The sequence below is a fragment of the Triplophysa dalaica genome, chromosome 6 (genome assembly GCF_015846415.1).
Source record: "Triplophysa dalaica isolate WHDGS20190420 chromosome 6, ASM1584641v1, whole genome shotgun sequence".
Lineage (NCBI taxonomy): Eukaryota > Metazoa > Chordata > Actinopteri > Cypriniformes > Nemacheilidae > Triplophysa > Triplophysa dalaica.
The window spans coordinates 7192528-7213869 of record NC_079547.1 but is presented as its reverse complement, the minus strand read 5'-3'; the positions used below and the strand labels follow the sequence as shown (position 1 = coordinate 7213869).

Genomic DNA, 21342 nt, shown 5'->3' with positions numbered 1-21342 from the left:
ATCAAGCTTTCAAACAAGCGAACACCATGAAACATGGAGGAGGCTTGATTATGTTTTGGGGCTGCTTTGCTGCATCTGACACAGGGTGCCTTGGATCTGTGCAGGACACAATGAAATCTCAAGACTACCTAGGGATTATGGAGTGAAACTTACTGCCAAGTGTCAGAAAGCTATGTCTCAGTCGCAGGTCATGGGTCCTGCAACAGGATAATGACCCAAGACACACAGCTAAAATCACCCAAGAATGGATAAGAACAAAACATTGGACTATTCTGAAGTGGCCTTCGACGAGTCCTGCTCTGAATCCTATCAACATCTATGGAAAGAGCTGAAACTTGCAGTCTGGAGAAGGCACCCATCAAACCTGAGAAAGCTGGAGCAGTGTGCTCAGGAAGAGTGGGCCAAACTACCTGTTGACAGGTGCAGAAGTCTCATAGAGAGCTACAGAAAACGTTTGCTTGCAGTGATTCCCTCTAATGGTTGTGCAACAAAATATAAGGTTAGGGGTCCCATCATTTTTGTACATGACATTTTCATTTGTTTTATGTACAATATAATTTTGAATATAAAATCAAAAGAAAAATCGGATTTCTATTAAATATGGAACAAACAATGGTGGATGCCAATTACTTCTGTCAGTTTTAAGTTATTTCAGCGAAAATTGTGCATTCTTTGTTTTTTTGTGGAGGGGTACCAACAAATTTGAGAACGTCTGTATATTTTAATGGCAGACACACATTCAAAAACACTTTCTACTATTCATCTATCTACATATTGTTTTGATTGCAAATTTGTTCCCGAAATATAGATAATGGACGCACAGATACACACACAAATGTTTACTTACTAAGTCTTGAAGCATAATCTGGCCTAGGGATCAAAATGATCTTCTTGTAAACTTTGCAGAAAGGTTTGATGTCTGCATCAAATGGTCTACGAGTCGTTCCCACAACCAAAACACGGTCTTCTGGCTTAATAGATTTCAGGACCTTTGGAAGAGTTTTTTTCAGTCGTTTTGGTTCCATCTGGAAATTAAAGGAATTGCGAAAACTGAAAAAAAACTTGCTTTTAGGAACAGTGAATGTTCATCTTTATCCACACGAGGGCAGCAGAGGCAACCTCCTCACATTGACAACAATTAGTTCGCATTCATTGGGTGACTATTAAATATACACAGTTTACTGGGGAGAAGATACAGGATGCAATGATGAGTGTGTTAATGTAAGATGACATGTTCTCACATAACCCTGCTAGACAAACCTCTTTCTCCAGCTTTGGAACTTTCTTGTAAAATGTTTTTTCAGCATCTCCTATCCAAATGACCGAGGGCTGCAGCTGCCGAGCCACCTGCCAAAACACAGCAACAATGTCCCTTCAACAGAGGCCAAACGGTACAAAAACACAATCAAACAATCATCAGCTCATTCACAAATATACAAATATAGGACAGAGCAGAAACAACAATGGCTATAATCGACACCCTTCTCTAAAAACAAAGTGTGTGTATATACATTTATATACACATTGCAGCCCTTTTGTTGCACAGATTGCTTCCATTTTGGATTAAAGCGTCTGTTAAATGACTAAATGTAAATTTAATGCATATATAAATATTTAGGTCCACCAGAATTTTTATTTTTATTTTATATTTGTTTTTGTTTCTATTCATTTCATTTTATTTTATTTTATTTTATTGATATGTTCCTCTTTTTCAGTCCTACATTGGGCAGAAAATCAAAAAATGTTATTTATCATAAAATGGTTAAGCAAACAGGAAGTCCAGTTGACACCTGGTTTTAATCCCAGAATGCATTAGGAAAGGTCCTGAATGACAGACGTCCAACACAATGCTGAACACCTAGAATCCAATTGTCACATTTTAGTTTGTTAATCTGTTGTGCCAGATGCACTCAGGCACAGTTCCTCATCCAAAACCGGTGTTCCTCATCCAGAACCGGTGTTCCCCTTCCTCACAGGGACAACACAAATACAGTATGGCCAGAACAAACAACATCTGTGTCACATTTCACAGGACTTCACTGATATGATCTCTTTACGATCTGGTATTTATAACTGAAGGCTTGGCTGTGAGAAGCCATTTGTAGGGGGTATGCCAAAACAACTTGGATTCCACTTTTCATCCTCTGACCAAGGAGACGATGTATGAGTGAGGTTCCCTTTAACAGTTTGCTTAATAGGCCCATGTTGTATATTCACTTTTTGCTGTCATGCCTAAAGGAAAAGGTGATGTAGGGAAACATTTTTTTTGGGGGGGGGGGGGGGGGTGCGGGGCATTATACATTAAACACCCAAGTTTGTTTATATACAGACCCAAACAGTTCTTGAAATGCTTCTAAGTAAACAGCATGCTGTAAGAGGTGGAAGTGTCATGTTTGTGACACAGGGTGGACTATGTTTCCATTTGCATTATTGTTTATGTTTGTAAGTCATGTCAGGATAATTTAAGACGTCTTGAAATCAAAAAAGAAAAAAACATATTTCCTATGGAATACTGAAGTGTTTTTTATAAGTGACTTTTCTGTGCACTTCCTTTACCTTGAAAACGACGTGCAGGAGATACTGCAGTCCACTTTTGCCTGGATATTTGCCTGCCAGGGTTGTAGCGGAGAGGTTAAATAGGTTCGCCCCAGTCTCTGTGCACAGGGCATGAACCAACATCTTTTTCCCCACGCCTGCGGGGCCAGCAAGAAGCACCGAGCGGATCAGAGGTCCTCTCTCATGGACACTTTGAGAACCTACAAAAACCAAGAGAAGAGTGAGTGATGAAAACTTCTCTATAGTTCACAAAAAATTCATTTTTGTATGTTATAAATTGCCCAGTCATGTATTAGACACGTGAAATTGCAAAAATGTAAGTGTAGGAACAAATATGTAGTTCTCCTAGAAGCGATTGCTCACCCAGAGATCCTGAAACGCCTCGTGTAACCACACCCCCACAACTTGACGTCAGCTCGTGGAGTGATTTGACTAAAACCGCCCAAATCTACACGCAACTAATGTGGGCGGTCTTGTAAATCTCATTGTACCATCAACAGCGTTACATTTCCAGTATTCGACCAATCACTACGCACTAGTGACCTGGCCAATCATAGCACACCTCGCTTTTCAGAGCGATGAATTTTGTGAAATATAAGCGCGTTTCAGAGAGGCGGAGCAAAGAGGTGATACAAACATGCACGGTATGTGGAAAATATAGCGTTTTCTAACCTTAAATCATGTATACACATCGTATTACATCTAAAGAAAACAATAATATTAATTTTAGCCAAGTCAAATGACCCGTTTAATAATACACTGGATACACACAAAATGGTCACGTGGAGGATCTACGAATCTCAACTTGGACTCGCATTGGTTCTTTCGTGTCTTCCGACCGTGATAGCCAATGAGATTCAAAGTTAAGATTTCTGAAGCCTGTGCCGTTTAAATAGTTTTTGTCACAAATGTACCTGTAACAAATCTCAATAAAAGGGAAGGAAGGAGGCGGGAACCGGCAAACATTTAAACATTTAATAAAGTAATATAACAGCCGGCGGCCCCTCAAGGACGACCGCCGGCGAACAAAACATAATATAAATACAAACATAACATAAGTTCGGGCCCGGTCCTCTCTCTTCGACGGTCCGGTCGCTCGTTCCTTTTATATGCTCCCATCTCCTACGTGATTCGAGGCCGGTGTGCGCCCAGCTGGCGCTAATTCACAATTACTCACCGGACTCGAACCACGGTCTCGCCCCGCCTACTCTACTACATACCCCAATCACCCCTCACAGGCCGGGGGTACCCCCGCGACTATGCAAGCTCCCTCCCCCTCCTTCGGGGGGGGTGGGTGGGGGTATGCAGCGACGAGACGAGACAACGGAGACGGGAGCCCTCGGAGCGACCGGAAAGAGAGAGGGGAGAGAGGAAAAAAAAAATTATAGTCCGGTTCCCTGACATGCTGCCGCTTGTTCCTCAACCAGCCAGAGTTCTCTTTAGCGGTGCCTTGCGGTGGCCCTGGGGCTTCGGTGGACGGCTCGACCGTCCGCCCCCTGGCGGCCGGCGGTGGCTCCTCCTTAATCTGGGAGTCGGGGCGGGTTCCCCGTCCCCTGCTCCGCCCCCTTGGGCGGACGGACGCAGGCTCCGGCCTCTGGCGGGCGGTGGCCGCACTCGGCGCTTCCGCCCCCTGCTCCTCCCCCTCGGGTGACGGACGCAGGCTCCGGCCTCTGGCGGACGGCGGCAACTCCCCCGCTCCCGCTTGGACGACAGCCACCCCACCTCGACCCAGGGGCGCGGCAGCAAAGGTCGCCGTTCCACCGAAGGTTTGACGGTGGCCGCACTGTGCACTTCCGTTTCCCAGAGCCACCGCTTCGGGCAGCCACTGGCGGACGCCCTTCGTCCGCGCTGCCCGAACTCTCCGGCACCGCGAGGCCACTCGGCGGCGAGGACTCTCCGACAGCATGTCTCTCCTTCCTCCCGGGTTTCGGCACCAATGTAACAAGTCAATAAAAGGGAAGGAAGGAGTCGGGAACCGGCAAACATTTAAACATTTAATAAAGTAATATAACAGCCGGCGGCCCCTCACGGACGACCGCCGGCGAACAAAACATAATATAAATACAAACATAACATAAGTTCGGGCCCGGTCCTCTCTCTTCGACGGTCTGGTCGCTCGTTCCTTTTATATGCTCCCATCTCCTACGTGATTCGAGGCCGGTGTGCGCCCAGCTGGCGCTAATTCACAATTACTCACCGGACTCGAACCACGGTCTCGCCCCGCCTACTCTACTACAGTACCGTTTGGCTATTCTGATGACCATTCATGTGGCTTTTAATTCTTTCTTGTTATTTGCTTGAATTATGGTCCATTTCCACAAATACATAAAAGCAGGCCCCAGATGTTAAAAAACTCCACACAATCATTAACCTATATTGAAAGACAGGGTGCATTGCAAAAATCTACCCAACAAACTCCAAACTCATTTGATTGGGAAGTCAGATGTCAGCACAAAGGTTGATTGCTCTGGCTAATGGTGCTCCGTAATAAAGAAACAATGGTTTAACAGCTCTCTGTGGCTGACACACAGGTGGTGAGAGTTCCCTCTCATGGATGCCTTGATAAAAGGCCTCCAACTGGACAGAGCTCAGGAAGCAACGGGCTGGCATGACTGTGAGACCACACAAACAGAAGGGCACACAAACATACGTCCATCACTGCACGCGCAAGCATCCGGCCACACACTCACACACAGACATATCTGCCCAGACGGGAGTTTTTTCGTGACAGGTGCTGCCCAATATCACGTCTATGTTCTCATGGAATGCGTCAATCTACACACAACACATATGGGTCAACCTCACCGCCTGCATTATGCAATAGTTTTCACTATTACCGCACAACATATTCCTTCAGGGAACCTAAACTGAAATGAAGCATGTGCAGCCCTCCTTTAGATAAGAAACAGACATAAAGAACACGACTGTCCTGTAGCTCAACTAAATGAGCGTGCTAGTAAGGTCATGGGTTTAGTTCCCAGGGAACGCATACATTGATCATGGAGTGTTGAATGCATCATAGATCATTCTATGGATAAAAGTCCATTTCATTCCTGAGCTATGGGAATAGCCTTTAGGACCTTTAAGCAGCAGGGGGCGATATTAACAGAAAATTGACTGGGGGCACCTGCCAAAGTGCTGTTTTTTCAACCCATCATTGGGTCAAAAAGTGACACAGAAATCGTGATATTTGACTCAACAATGTGTTCAACAACCCAGCATTTGGGGTTCAAACCCAGCATAGGTTAATTTACAACCCAACCAGATTAACATGATACCTTCTCTGTCATTTTTCTAACACATATGAACATAAACTGGCTTTTTTCAACCCAAAATGCAGTCCTTTTTTAACCCATTATTGAGTCATACATAAACATTTTAACAGCTGGGTTCATCCCGTTTCGACCCAACACGAGGTCTTTTTAAGACTTAATGCCAGTCAAAACAAATGTCAAAAACTACTTTCTGGTTTAAAAATGTTTACAGTAAGACTAAACAAACATTCAGCTTTCTAGATATTATGGACTGAGAATGGATTGCAGTGCCTACTGTAGTCTAAGTACGCGGATGGAAAGCATCCGAACAGTATTGTAGTGTTGAATATGATTATTTAGAATAGAATTACACTTCCTAATCTCTCCCAACAGCACTCTTAAAAGGGCAATTGTGTATGAAGGAAGTGCACTTGACCTCAAAATATCTGTGGTGTTTATCATTCAAAAACCTTTCCACAGACCAGCACAATAAGTGACATTGTGCGAATCGTCTCAGTTACGACTGTAACCTCTGTTCCCTGATGGAGGGAACCAGACGTTGTGTCGAGACAGAATGAACTTGAGAACCTATCATCTTTGATCGTAAATTTCAAAAGACCAATGAACTTGACGAATAGCATCTACATGCCAATCTCCGCCAATATATACTGGTATAAAAAGAACATGGTGTGCCCATTCATTCAGGTTTTGTGCTGATGAACCGTATGAGGCATTTATTATGCTAAACGTTATCTTCCTGACTAGAGGTTATCGACTGCTGGATTTACGGCACAATGTCGAGAGACCAACAGAAAAGGGAACTGTACTGCTGTCTAGTGTTTTGTTCATTATTTTACAACCCCATTGAAAACATGGTATTTCTCTAAACATACTTAAAAATTTAAGCACTGTCCTTTTAAACTGCTGCCAGCTTTGATATGCCTCAGGTTTAGTCTTCAAAGTATAATGATGGGAGTGTCAGTGTTTATGTACATATATTGGGGCCGGTTAGAAAATCAAATCAAGCGGGATGATCCAGCCAGACTTGATCTCTTCTGTGAGAATTAAGAGAAACACCTGAGGGTTGCACTCGTCCCATCTAAAAACACATCTAAGATCTTTCACTGTTACATTTTCGATTTGGTTAGTGATAGCTTGATGCTGGTCTGAATCTGTGGTTCACAGTTAAATTTGCTACAGAACCCAAATCTAACAGAGATCAAGTGACAACCCTTCTGAAATAATATCTGAAGACCTTTGAGAGCAACACACTGCTTAAGAGACGGTTTGAATTAGACGGTCTAGCAACACTGGCATTAAAAGCCATCAAAAACAAGATCTTTCTAGTGAAGCTAATACTTTAAAAAAATACAATGTAGAGAGGATTGTTGATTATAATAAGATCTATTTTTGCACGGCTTGCTTTCAGCATACACGCAAAGCTTCTGTCCTAAGTTCTGTGTGAGCTGTGATGACAGACCTCTAGAGAGACATCACACTGTCTCATTCCACAGGGATCTTCAGAGACGTAGCCGTGTGATTGTTTTCCTGCCGCTGACTGATGTGTCTTTGTTTTAGCACTGAACTCTGTTCATGTGGTAACCCTTTTCCGCCTAGGGGCACGAATCACAGAGGGGGAGTCTGATCTCCCTGCAATGGGTTGTTAAGGTTACAGCCCACCAGGGCAGTGTGTGCACTGTATGATCTGGCCTGATCCCTCTGTTGATCCTGCTGAGCCCGAGTTGGGTTAGTAAACGGGTAGAAAGAGTGAATGTGGGTTTTGATAAAGTGATACAGGACACCAGGCATTGCTCTGTTACAAAAGACCCAAAGCTGCTTAATAGGGTCAAGTACAGTTCAGAGAGGCAGACAGGTAGTGCTCTATTCTACACACACTGATACACACATTGTGTGTTTCTCTAATCATGCTGCTCCTGAAAAATTGATGTGAGCTACTCTCAAGTTCTATTGAGGTTCAAGAGTGATAACTGGTGTTTATTGACGTAAACCAGCAGAGCATATACTTCATTACAGTGATGCTAGTAGTATGCTAGTCTCAGCGCAAGATAGCACACCAATAGTCAAGCCACAATTTGTTTTCTAACCATTTGATGCATATCTGCTATTGATGTACATGCAAACACAAGCAAATTCAGAAAGCATCTTCATTAGTTTGGCGACACGTGCCCTGCAAATACTCGAAACACAAACAAACACAGAAACGCGCTGCATATACTCGCAACACAAACAAACACAGAAACGCGCTGCAAATTCTTGCAACACAAACAAACACAGAAACGCGCTGCAAACTGGACAGACTACAACGGAAGTGTTTCCGGGGGACCCCAAAAACTGATGCACCCGATTGGGACGCGCTTCATTTTGACTGTTCAAATTCGTTAGTGGAGTTGTCAGCCACATTGACTATGTCGACTAGAATACGTTTTTAATCATTTTTTTAAACCTTTAAACTTTTTTATAGTGACACTTATTTAAGTAAGTCGAGCAGCTACTACGTCTCATCGTTTTTGTTAAACTGTTCAAATCGACAGGCTAATAATATCCTACGGACGTACGTTATGAAAGTTAAAATAAAGTTATAAAGCAATTACCTTCAATGTGGCTCACACTTCCGTTGTCGTCTGTCCAGTTTGCAGCGCGTTTCTGTGTTTGTTTGTGTTGCGAGAATTTGCAGCGCGTTTCCGTGTTTGTTTGTGTTTCGCGTATTTGCAGGGCACGTGTCGCCAAACTAATGAAGATGCTTTCTGAATTTGCTTGTGTTTGCATGTGTTTTCTTCTGTTGCAGCGCAGTGACACCTAGCGGCCACCGTAACTACGGAATAAATTTGCCCCCATTTTTGAGTACGTCTTGGTTACGTATGTAACCTCAGTTCCCTGATGGAGGGAACGAGACGTTGTGTCGAGAACGACAGATGGGGTTTGCCCTTGAGAACCAATCAACTCTGACTTCTATAGAAAAGGCCAATGAAATTGGAGGGATGGCACGCACTGTCGGTTTGAGAGTGGTGACAGCCGTCGTATGTGTACGACCTCACGCCTCGCCAGGGTGTGAGGTCGGTTCGCCGTGCACAGTCCAGTGTAGTGTGCGATAGGCTGCAAGTACACCCGGGGAGAACAGAAAACTCTGCGAGTAAGTGGGCGCCAAGCCCTGAAAAGGGCCCGGCTTTAGTGACGAGGCAGGAATCGTCCCGTACCGACCGATCAGAGCCGTGGCTGTGAGGGTTCGGGCCCGATGATTTTCTCCCTTGGGTCTTCGCGTCAGTGCCCCTTCTCGGAATAAGGTTGTTGACGGTGTGGAGGTTTCCCCCTCGACCTCTGCTTCAGGGGTGTCTCTCCTGGACCACTACCGTGGACATCGTCCGACCCAGGGCCCGCGCCGCCACCTTAGTCGCCCGTAGAGCGCTGTCTGTGGCGGCACGGAGATCCTGCATCATACCCGGGTCGGCCTTACCCTCGTGGAGCTCTCTCCACGCCCTGGCCTGGCAGACCTGCAGGATTGCCATGGCATAGAGAGAGGAGGCAGCCTGGCCCGCGGCAGTGTAAGGCTTCGACACCAGTGATGCCGAAGTCCTACACGCTTTGGACGGTAGGCGTGGCCGATTCCCCCAAGGAGGTAGCCGCAGTGTGGGCAGATGTGTCAACGAACGCTGCTTCAGCCTAACGCAGCGATCGTGTCCATCCCCCTCCTCGATGAGGGTGCCGCACCCAAGAGAACAGCGGGACATGCCGCACTGGAGATTGCTCAGTCAGTCCTGAAAAGGACTTTTTTAGAAAAAATCTCTAACACCTCCGGAATCGCCGAGACGCCCAGGGGAAGGTCGCTGCAGGTAAGGATGATCCGCTGCAACACGTCATAGATCCGGCAATGTAGAAGAAGAGGAATTCATTGAATTCGTTCTGTTCGTAGTCATGAGCGAAGGCTCTGAAGAACAAAAGGTAAGTGAATGCTGCATGTCGGCTTCGTTTTATACCGGATATCCGGGGGCGGAGCCCGGCATGCAAATTTCATTCGCCAAATTTCATTGGCCTTTTCTATAGTAGTCAGAGTTGATTGGTTCTCAAGGGCGAACCCCATCTGTCGTTCTCGACACAACGTCGAGAGACCGACAGAAAGGGAACATTAAAATACCCTATACTTTTAAGATTGCTTCAAGTGTAACTGTGAACTTTGAGTACACAACTACAACAGTCTTTTTTTGTACTGCAACTACACAAGTTTTCTTACAGATATAGTGACTTACTCGTACAGTTTACTACTTCAATACTTGGAGTATATGAAAGTAATCTTTGAAGTATACTGTAGTTCACTTATTGTTTAGTAGTTTTCTTTACTGCAAGTATCCTTGTAAGTGTTCTTTGAGTGAACTTAATATATTACAGGTTACTAATTGTTCATCATTCATATAATATATTTTATTGTTATATAAACTAGAACATGTTCATTTATAAAACAGTATGTAAAACTATTAAAAAATAAATATAGAATAAAATAAAACTACAAGCCAAGTACAATTTGAATACTTCATTATACTTATAAGTATGCTTCCATCAAATTATTGAGTACAAGTATAGATCAAATATACTTTTCAGTTTGACTCAAATACAGAAGTGTATTTGAGAGTATTTTTTTGTATATTTTTGAGAACTACATACAAGCAGTAAGTAAATAAGTATATTAATACCACGCTTGGATAAACTTCTTTTAGGCAACCTCAGGAAATACTGTATTTTTAGTCTTAATATATTCAGCTATTTTCCATGTTTTCTGAACAATTGTTTGGAGAGAGGATCTACTGTTTAATCGTAGTATATGTTTTTTTAACTCCACCCCTAACATGGAAAACAACTGTGAATATTCGCTTTACATGTCAGTCAAATCACATTAACTGCAGTCACAGCTCTGGCTATGTCAGAATACCAGTGTGTGAGCCATTTTATTGAGTTTGTATGATGACTCAGAATCAGAGTGGACTACAATGTTTGGCCAATCTAGTAAATCATAGCTGTTGAGACTCACCCAGAGGCAGGACGCCATAAAGTGCAATGAGCTGTCTGATGTCAGAGAGTGATGGCATGGGCTCAATGTCTGCCTGCCGCAGGGTAGTCCCCAGGTAACTGTACTCGCCTGGAGAGACAAATACTGATTTAGGTACAAATGGTGTTTTAGAAAAATGACACGACACACATCATCGTTGGCTGCTTGCCACAACAACATCGTGCCAATTGTTATGACTCTTGTTTCCAAGGAAAGTTAAAAACAATGTTCATGAGTGATAAAGTTGTTCCGACATGTAGGAACCAATGTGGTTTCTATGTTTTAAACGGCACACCCGGTTCTTGAAAGATCGGAATAAACAGAAACAAATACTTGACTAATTGCAGACTCCAAGGTTAAAAAATTACAAGTACATCAGGAATCACTGGAAAATATTAAAAGGAAATAAGAAAATAAACATTCTCAATGCAATACTATGCAATAGTAAAAAAGCAAGTTTTATTTTATTAAATCTTTTTACTAAACTACTATTACTAAACTAAATCTGACCTGATTGGGCTATGTTTAACCTTGTATTTCTCTGTAACCAATCATTTTTTTGTAACAGAGAAAGATCAAGTGAGGATTGATTTCTGTTTGTATTTCGTGCTATTGGAGAGCAACATGATGCAGTTGCTATGAAGTGCAGTTGGACAAGTGACGATGAGTCATAAGATGCATGAGGGCATGATTCAGGGATAACACGTGTATGTGATCAAATAATGTTTGCCGTTAAAACCAGTCTGTATCCTTGGGCTTCTGAAACCTTGGGCTTCTGAAACCAGTTTTATGCAGTGAGAGTGAATAAGAGTGTCAGCTAAATGTCAATGTAAATGTTCACACCAAAGCTATGGCTCTTTAAATGTGGACATTTGGCACTTGAGCTGTCCATTTTTATTCTAAGCATTATCAGCCAGAGTACTGAGAAGTTTACTAAATACATTTAAAGGCTGTTTGGAGCATATAAGTGTAACAGCACCCATTGACTGGGACAAATGGCTCTGCTTTCATGTGACATTAGACTCTGCCAAGCAACAGAGAGAGAATGGATTTTTACTGGGCCTTCGAGTTCTTGTGTCAATCCAAGATCTGTTCTTTGCCGCTTGTTAGGAAATAACTGCTAACAAAGAAAGAAATGAAACAAACAGAGAGTTGTTCCAGGAATGACCCTCGTTTGTAATTTACCTATGTAGTCTGATAACTTGACATTCATCGGTCTGATTATGATTCCTTCTAGAACAAGTTCCTTATACAGGGATTCTATTGTCCTAAAGAGGCAAACAGATAGTTTGAGAGACACAAAAACAGAGCATTACAAATAATGAATAAACTGATCAGTCATGTTGTTTACCTAACACAATCGTCAATTACATCGCAGTGTTTAAAGCCAAGCATGGAATCTTACGCTCCACATGGAAGTCAGCCAGTCAACCCCTGAGCTCCAAACCCTGACACTCACAATGTTGGAGCACTTTCCAGAACTATAATTTCCATATTACAGAACCGTCGTAACCTTTACCACACTAAGCCCAGGAAATTATTCTATCTATTTCTAACAGTGGCAGGGGCCAAAACACACACTTCTTCATCAATGATGAAACTGTATAAAAATATTCTAATAAGATAAACATAATAATCAACCCATTTTCTCAAACCTGTCAGCTGTTAGATCTTTCTCTTTTTTCTTCTTTTTTCCAGTCTTCCTTCCTTTCTTCTTCTTCTAAAAGCATGAAGAGGTACAATAGCTTAGAAAATCTGTTTTTGGTTTGAGAAGAATATAATGACAATGGACAAGGGCAGATAAATATTTTGTCAAAGCAGAATATTAATTTCTGGTTCCTATTAGAAGAGATGGAAATTAGTCTAAATACTAATCTCTCTTTCTCTCTTTCAACGTATTAAAAGAGTTTTCAAATCATACAAATTACGTCATGGTTACCTCATTATCATGTTGATCCAAACCAGTATCACTTTCTTTGCAACACAAGGAAATGATTTCGTGACTAGGAGTTTGGGTGGCTTCAAAACAGTAAATTGTGACTCAAAATAGTACTAGACATTTATGTGGCTTTGTATTGTTTTCTAAGATGATGAGTTTTGGCAACAACACAATATTTAAATATTTTACAGTAAAATTGTTAATTATCATATGAGGGTAAGTAAATGTCAAATTTCTTTAAGGAACTAAACCCTTAAACCTTTTGATTCCATTTGATGATTCCTGCACCTCAGGTGGTAGAGCATTGTGTAAGGTTTATGGGTTCAAACCCCATGAAACACTTATACTGACAAACAATGTATAGAACGGGTTGAATGCGCTTTAAGTCTCTTTGGATAAAGAAGTACACGCCAAAAGCATACAATGTAACAAATGTGCTTACAACAAAATGAAAACTATGAACTTTAACATCTGGTCTCTTGACAATACAAACAAATTACTGTCCCTATAGTCACTGAGGGTTTGCATGTGGGTTTTGTCCTTACTATCTTGTATAGGTGTGTTATCAGGACAACCATGCATCCTGCTGAAGACTTGATAATTATTCAGGGCTTTTCCAAACCACACATGAACCAGAACATCAGCTCCGGCAGCCAGATATTTTGTTCATGATGCTGCATTGTCTCATCAAAAGATACAATAACAAAGCTTCAAAATATTTCATCAACAGCCTTTGTTTTTTTCTGAAACCACCTGACTAAAGGCCAGAGAACACTGTGTTTTCCCAAAACATTTGTAATGGAGAATCTCGAAACTGTTCTCTATGTAAAATGGGAAAACACCCAGCTAATGGAAACAGCTTTTTCCAAGAAAAACATTGATTTCCCTGTAACAGACATCCTAACTTATTGAATTCCTGCTAATATTAGCTCAGTTTGGGTGTGTTGTGTGTTCTCCTCAAAAACAAACCCTCCCTATTACATAATACATTTCAGTTTGCAGTGCCCAAATTGGGTGGCTGGAAAAAAATAACTGAATCCGTTTCAAAATTCCAGCGAGTTCAATGCGCAAACTTGGTGAGGTGAATTGGCGTAACTGGAATTCAGTCCCACGCTTGCAGAGCTAAAAGGGGTTTGTGTGTGCCTGCATTTGCAGGATGATGAATGATAAAACATCTTTGTGTATAAATTACACACGTCAGACAGACAGCGTCTGTGACCATTTTAGCTGTCAAAATCTCACACCGTAACACAACTCAAGCAGGGTGCAAAATACGTGGAGGAATCTAGTGCTTGTGTAGGCACGCGATGAGACTTCTAACTATTTTGTGTTTTGGAGATGACACAATAGCGACTAATTGCAGAAAAAAAAGTATATCTATATATTTATAGGTACTGTATATACGGTTTATACATTGATGCATTTGGCAGACAGTTTATCCAAAGTTTTATCCAGGGTTTTTTTCAGCATGAGTTCCGGGTTTCAGGGAAAAGTTTAAACACAATGCTTATGTAATGCTCTACATATTGATCTACAGAACATAATCTATCCACCAATCTTTGCTTTTATTTTAGTTTTTATAAATATTTTGACAATTTTACCCAGACTTTCGTTTCTCAGTCTGCTTGGTCATATGTTGCCCAATGTGTGTGTGCTGTGGTAGAGAAGGTGGTTAGAAAGGGGCCTATCAAAACACAAGCTGACGAGGGCAGGACGTCTTAACTAATTCTCTATCCAGCCCACATTCCTGCTCCTGAGGGCAGATCACTGTATGACCCAAGGGCCCCTCACACGTGGTGAATAAACAGGGGGCCGAGAACATCTCGAGATCTGACTCGATCCAGACCTTCAAGAGATACAATGCAGGGCTTTATGGACACCATCCATAACCTCAGCAGCATCAGGAACCACCTGTGCACTGTCACTCATGCAGGGCATTTAAAAAGAGTTAAGGTTTTATCTCAAAGGAGATTTCCATGTCTGGCATTTACCTTTTTACTGCTTTTCTTTCCTTTTTTCTTTTTCTTCCCCTTATCCCTGTCTACGACCAGCTTGAGGTTCTTTAGTTCCTGCCTCATTAATTCATCCACCTAAGATAAACAGTGAAACAGATATAAAAACAGAGGAAGAGAGAATGAAAAATGTGGTGTGATGCGATAGACCGATGGGGAGACTAAACTCAAAGTGTTTTGACGTAAAGAACGAACAAATGAGTATTGTGTGTTTTAATAGACTGTTATGTTGTTTGGGAAATGTGATGCAAGGTAAATGTGATACTACCAAGTATGACATGTTCCTGGATAACGTTTTGATCAACTGTTCAGATTTTAAGGTTGAGATTAGGGTTGATGTTATGGTGAGGCTTTAGGACAATGTTTATCATTCTCATAGACAATAGTCAATAAATAATCTATTAAAACGTGTTTCAAGATCCAAGTCAACATGAGTATGGATTTCTCTTCCTCCCACCTGCACTCTGAGCTCCTCTTCAACCTCCAATCTCTTCTCCTCTCGCACCAACTGAGCATCGAAACGCTGAAGGAAGTTCTGTTTTTCATCCCGGTTATGCCAAACCTCTGCAACGATAAATCACATTACACCAACAGTGCTGATATGATCATACCACAGGGAATGGTCATTTACTAAAATACGTAGCACAACAGAAAATCCATTCATCTAAATCAGCAGACAAAATGCTCTAGTTGGACACAAAGCATCAAAGCAGAGCCAGGACAACATCAGTCAGCGCTGTGTGTAAAGGAGGAAACAATTCTGAGAGAGGTCTGGTGGGTCTCAATCGTAGCTCCTGAGTGTGGAGTGTAGAGGAAGCACAGGTGCTGTGGTCTGGGTGAGAACGCTGTAGCTGATTGTCCTCCGTGCTGCGCTCTCACGCGCCACATCCTGACAGGAAGTCCATTTACACCCACTTCCTGTCCCGACTAGAGGCAGTGTGCCAGGGATATTCGGAACTGGAACACGGATGAATGACAGGGCCTGACCTCACAATGAGTTTGAAGTTGTTGTTCTTTTCTCTCTGTATCGATTATTTGCATAGCACATAATTTTGTTATTAAAGCATTTGGCAGATGTTTTATTCAAAGTAACTTACAAGGTTTGTGCGTTCCCTGGGAATGGAACCCAGTTACGGAAAATGGAAAAGGGCTGTGCTCTATTACCCAGTTACACAACAGAGGGTTAAAGAAATAAACACAGCCTTAGCTAATGTGACAGTATGATGTCTTAAAACCACAAGTACATCTTTTTAACTAACAATTACATCTTAAAACCAGCTCTGTCAAGTTCACCCATTGGTCATAGGGCACTGATGGTAAAACTCACTCTGGTGGAACCTAAAAATAAGCATCCAACTTTGAAATGAGAGCCTGGTCTAAGGTCAGAGGTCAAACTGTCCTCCACAAAGCCTCCTTTTCAAAGTCCCATTTTCAAAACATCCCTGGGCAATACGATCCACATAATTGCCTCAGCCCTTCAGAGGGATGCATTCACACAGTCTGACCTGTTTGTTTAAAGACAAAATTCACCAAACTTTCTTGAAAACACACAACTGCTAGGGGTCACCTTTTTAAACCTGCTTTATTGGCCCCGGAGACCTCTGATGGTGTTCCAAGCCCACACAGCACAAAAGAGAGAACAGCCGCTACTGTGGATGAATAGACAGGGAGCACAATTTGTACATTTCTTGTGAGCTGGTAACCACTGTGAGAGGGTTTTGTGGGAGCTGGGCGGCCACACACATCTGCTCCGATTGAACGTGGTGTGTATACAGCACATTTGCCACCCACCATATGGAGCTTGAGTGAAAAAACACTTCAAGGCTGGAGGGTGCTCAGCTGTATCTACTTCACCGGGCTCCACAGCGGCCTGCTGACTTTATGATATAGGCATTGTAACATTTGTGAAGATTTGTATGCTGGTCAGTGTGTAGACGCAGAGCTCCACTTTGTCTGCCAACTTGGGTTGTTCCAGTCTGTGTTGTTCCAACAGACACTTCCTTAACATGGCTCCTTACTGCCAAGAGGCCAAAATGAAATCCATCCGTCACATCTAGTAAGTGCGCTGTGACGCCGAGATGCAGGAAACAAACACTAGACAAGCTCGAACAGGCTCAATTTTACCCTGAATGAGTACAAATCACTTCCGTAACCTCTTTGTAAGTCGTTCTTAAAGTACAGTGCGGGTGAGTTTCCCAAGACAGCCTGTCGCTCTGGGGTTCATGCTGGCTATCGCTTGATTCTGGGTAAATGTGGTGCTCACCTTTCCGCCTCATTACAACAAAATAAACCCACAATGTGATTGTATTTCAATTGCAGACAGCTGATAAAACATTGTGTGTTGCCGATTGCCTTGTATAGCAAAGACCCTCGGCTCTAATTAGCTGTCTCGAAGGCAGGATGTAAGACATGGATTTAAGTGGGCTGCACTGCGTGCTAAACATATTATATGATATGTACAATTTTGAGGATGTCTGAATGGCCGATCATTCTATTTACAGTGACATAAAAGTGCTTGTCAGTTCTGGATAGATGCAAAATAATATAGTTAAGACAGACCTCTTTGTTACCTACTTTAGGTCAACACTGATGATAACAGTTTAGTTAATGAATACAAGCAACACAAAGTGAGATGGCGATCACGCTTACTCACCCACGTCAAATATTTGGGAGGTATAAGCTCTGATCTCTGCTTTTCATTATATGTTTAAGCTTCGTTTCTGAGGAATGTAACCCTTTGCTCCATGGACTGAGCAAGGTGACATTTAGAGGAAAATCATAATGAAAAGAATTAAGCGGCTTTGACTGGGCATATAATTGCTTCCTGCAAGGTTACAGCTGCTCCTTTGCTGCACATTATTCCACTCAAAAAGGCATTTGTACATGTACCCCTCCCCCCAACCCCCCCACACACATTTTCGCTTAGACATACATTTACACAAACACATTTTTACATAAATGCATATTGCATGATGTTTTGAGATCCTCTCACTTGCTTGTAAAACAGGTATTTATTTTACTGCATATATACATAAAATTACCTCTACAAAACAACAATTGCAGTATTTTGAGTGTAACAATATTATAGTAAACAGACTCATAGCTCAATAGAAGTTCTAGTGTGTCGAATGATATCACTGTTGTTTTGGACTGTAATTCCATTGTATTAAGCTCAACCTATACTGCACTGAACTAATACTCTTACTGTTATTCATTACATTTATTGCTACTCATGGCTAAGTTGAGGACAAGCAATACCAAGATCATTCCATTATTCCCAAAAAAACACAATGGATAAAATGTAAACCCTAAGGTTACTGTATGTTGATTCGATAAATTGTTTCCCAAGTGAAATTACTACATAGTATTACAGTTACACTACAGTGGACAACAATAATCATTGTATTAAGCATTATTATTAGTCATCACTCAAAGATACAGTTCACACAATAATTCTGGCTTCATTTCCTCACACTCAAGTATGGTAGTCAATGGTGCCCCAGAACTGGTTACAAGGATTCTTCCAAATATCTTCACAACAAAATGGCCAGTGTTAAATCACCACTGCTCAGAGTGTATATGGTCCCACTCTACAGAGTGTTAAAGTAACACTGGTGTAGTATTACATATAATGAGATAATTAAGTTAATAATTAAGAGATGGTTAAGCATCAAAGACAAACACCTGCTGTTAACAAGCAGAATCATTGAAAGAATGAGATAAACAAGAACTAAAATTGACATCTAGTCACAACTTTAGATTAAACCAACTAAGATAAATAAATATTTCAAGATTTGAGTTAACCACTCTACAAACAGCATTACAGCGTCACTTATTACTAACCAGATTATTTCTGTCAGACATCCACAGAAGTCATTGTTGAGAATTGGGATTGATGTTTCATTGTTTCATGTTTCACATAATGGTGGTCAGTGTTTGCTTTAGTTGGAGTCTTAGCACATTTACGTTTTAAAGCCATGTTTTAATCAAATGTAGTAGTGTTTTATGATAAACACTTAAACATAGCTAAAGAAATGCACTCACAAAAAACGCTTTTTGCTTGTAATATTTACGAATGAACATCATAATGTAAATTCATCATTTTCTTTGGATTATTGACTTTGGCACAGGTATTGCAAAACTGTAAAAAGACAAAATTCTATTAAACAAATGACAGTGCAGAAAATGAAAAACTACTGCCGCTGAAGAAGAGACATCAACACCTCTCCTAGAGTCATCAACAGTGATAATTTATACATGATGCATGCTGAGTTTTTGTCACTATGGCGGTACCCAACATGCATTGCAGCATGAAACTTTTGGTTTATTGTCACCATAGAGATTCATACCCTGATTCTTGATGTCTGTGTGCGTCCAAATAAAACAATTTATTCACCTGCTGTACAACAGTACAAACACTGATTGTAAAACACTTGTCTTTAGCGGGCAACCGTTTTTTTTTAAATGACGAGATAACTCGTCAATGGCGCTGAAAGAGTTAAATGTCCAGCTAAAACAAACACTGACCACCTAACATTAACATCATATTTTGACCAATTAAACATCAACATCTAATCCATTGACAGAAAAAATAAACATTGGTTAGGTTTTAGTTCCCCACACAAATAAATATACTCGATTTTATGCAAGACCATATAGAGAAGGGGGCAACATTCTTTGCCATGTTGTTTGTTAGCTTATAAACTGCCCCTACAGATTTCGGTCCAGTTTTTATACCTTATTTGGTTGTAACAGGTGTCTTTTTGTGCACTATATTGTCATGATTCTGCCTCATCATGTCATGTCTTTTTGATTTTTTTTGGCAGAATCATAGCAGGATCCCTTGTTTAATGTGGAGAGAGGCATTTTGACCCTTTGGGCGTTCCATATACCCTCCCCTGTCTCGTCTATGGCCCCGCCTCTCTCGTTTCTTCCCTTCAGTGTATCATTACCTACACATGTCCCTTGTTAATTATCCTTTGTATGTCTCCCTATATTATGTCCTTGTGTTTTCTGTTCTGTGCTTATTTGCTCTGTATGGTGTCCGTGTTATAACTCACCTTGCGGATTCCTTATTGGATTACCCTGCCATGTTTCCTTGTCAAGTACATATTTATTGTTTGATGTTATGAATTTCAAGGGGAGAAGAACCCAAATGCAGGCAAGTACGGATGAAGGGTTAAACAGGTCTAATTAATGACAAAAAGGTCAAAACAAACACCCACAAGGAGGAAACAAGAACAGGGCTAAATAATACGATAATCAACTAAAACAAGACTTCCCATGAGAGGGCAAAACCTTAACTAAAACAAAACTCGAGACAACGTCACAATAAGGTAGACAAGGCAAATACCGTATAGAGGCAAGGCAAGGCAAGACAAGACTGGGAACACGGTACAAAATGCACACAACGAACAAGCACAGGACAATGAAACATGAGGACTATTTCAAGGGGAACAAACACAGGATAATTGGTAGGGACCAGGTGACACAGATCAAACACTAAGGGAAAGCTAACGAGACCGAAAGGGCAGGAACAGACGAGACTCGGGGAGAGTATGGAAAGCCACAAGGCCAAAAACGTCTCTCCCCACATAAAACAGGGAATTCTGTTTTGGTTCTGCCTCCAGACCAATAATTATCCAACAATGATAGGCAGAACCGTGACAGTTTGATATTTATTTTGATTCATCTACCTCACCTGTTTTGTCTCCCTTGTGAGAAGTTTTCGTTTTATTAGTTTTGTATTTAGTATATTCTTGTTCTTTTCCCCATCGTGGGTTTTTGTTTGTTGTGATTAAAGTTTTGTTTTTTCTGCATTGCTGCCTGCATTTGGGTTCTCTCATTGACAGTCGTAACACTATATAAAGATGTGTCTGCCATATAGTTTCTATAATTTATTTGGTTATAACAGGTCTCTTATTGTGCACTACATAAATATGTGTTTTTCCTAGAATAATTGAGTTCAAAAGCTTGATGCCTCTCTCTTTTTGTGCTCCAAGATCTACAGAAGAATTCTCTCACAACATCCAACCTATTTTAATGGTGATCCTAAACATGGAAAGAAACTTAGTGTTCGAAAGGAACCTGAAGTTTAATCTGTTAATCCTGTTTGTTGTTTACTCAGATCTTGACAGAATTAATGTATTCTTTATCTTCAGTTGATTTCACCTACTGTTATGGTTGGATGTCAGGTGTGTTTCTTACATTTGTTTCTCATTTCTTCATTGGTTGTGTTTGTTAACATCAGTTGTTCATCATTAATGCTTAACCATCCCTTAATTAATTACTTTATTATCTCGGAATCTTCAACACTACATCAGTGTTACTTGAACACACTGTAAAGTGGGGCCATAGTACTCTTAGCTGTGTTGATTTAACATTGGCCATTTTGTTGTGTTGTTGTATTTGGGTTAACTGTCCCTTTTTCTTTGTCACTGGGTTTGTTAAACTTTTACAATTAAAAAGTTGCTTGTCAACTTTGATAACACAGTATAATTAAAAACAGAGATTTTTTCATTTCCT

At 41.3% G+C, this 21342-nt stretch overlaps 1 protein-coding gene across 2 annotated transcripts in view; it reads right to left on the bottom strand.

The window, feature by feature from the left end:
• iqca1 (IQ motif containing with AAA domain 1) overlaps window positions 1-21342 on the bottom strand; it is a 38225-nt gene that overhangs the window by 4053 nt on the left and 12830 nt on the right. For both annotated transcript variants that reach the window (XM_056751601.1, XM_056751602.1), the window contains exons 10-17: window positions 15275-15381; window positions 14797-14895; window positions 12522-12586; window positions 12052-12134; window positions 10849-10956; window positions 2557-2756; window positions 1261-1347; window positions 848-1025 (exon numbers count right to left, since the gene is read on the bottom strand). In XM_056751601.1, coding sequence (XP_056607579.1) covers window positions 848-1025; window positions 1261-1347; window positions 2557-2756; window positions 10849-10956; window positions 12052-12134; window positions 12522-12586; window positions 14797-14895; window positions 15275-15381 — 927 coding nt within the window. The remainder of the gene's footprint in view (window positions 1-847; window positions 1026-1260; window positions 1348-2556; window positions 2757-10848; window positions 10957-12051; window positions 12135-12521; window positions 12587-14796; window positions 14896-15274; window positions 15382-21342) is intronic.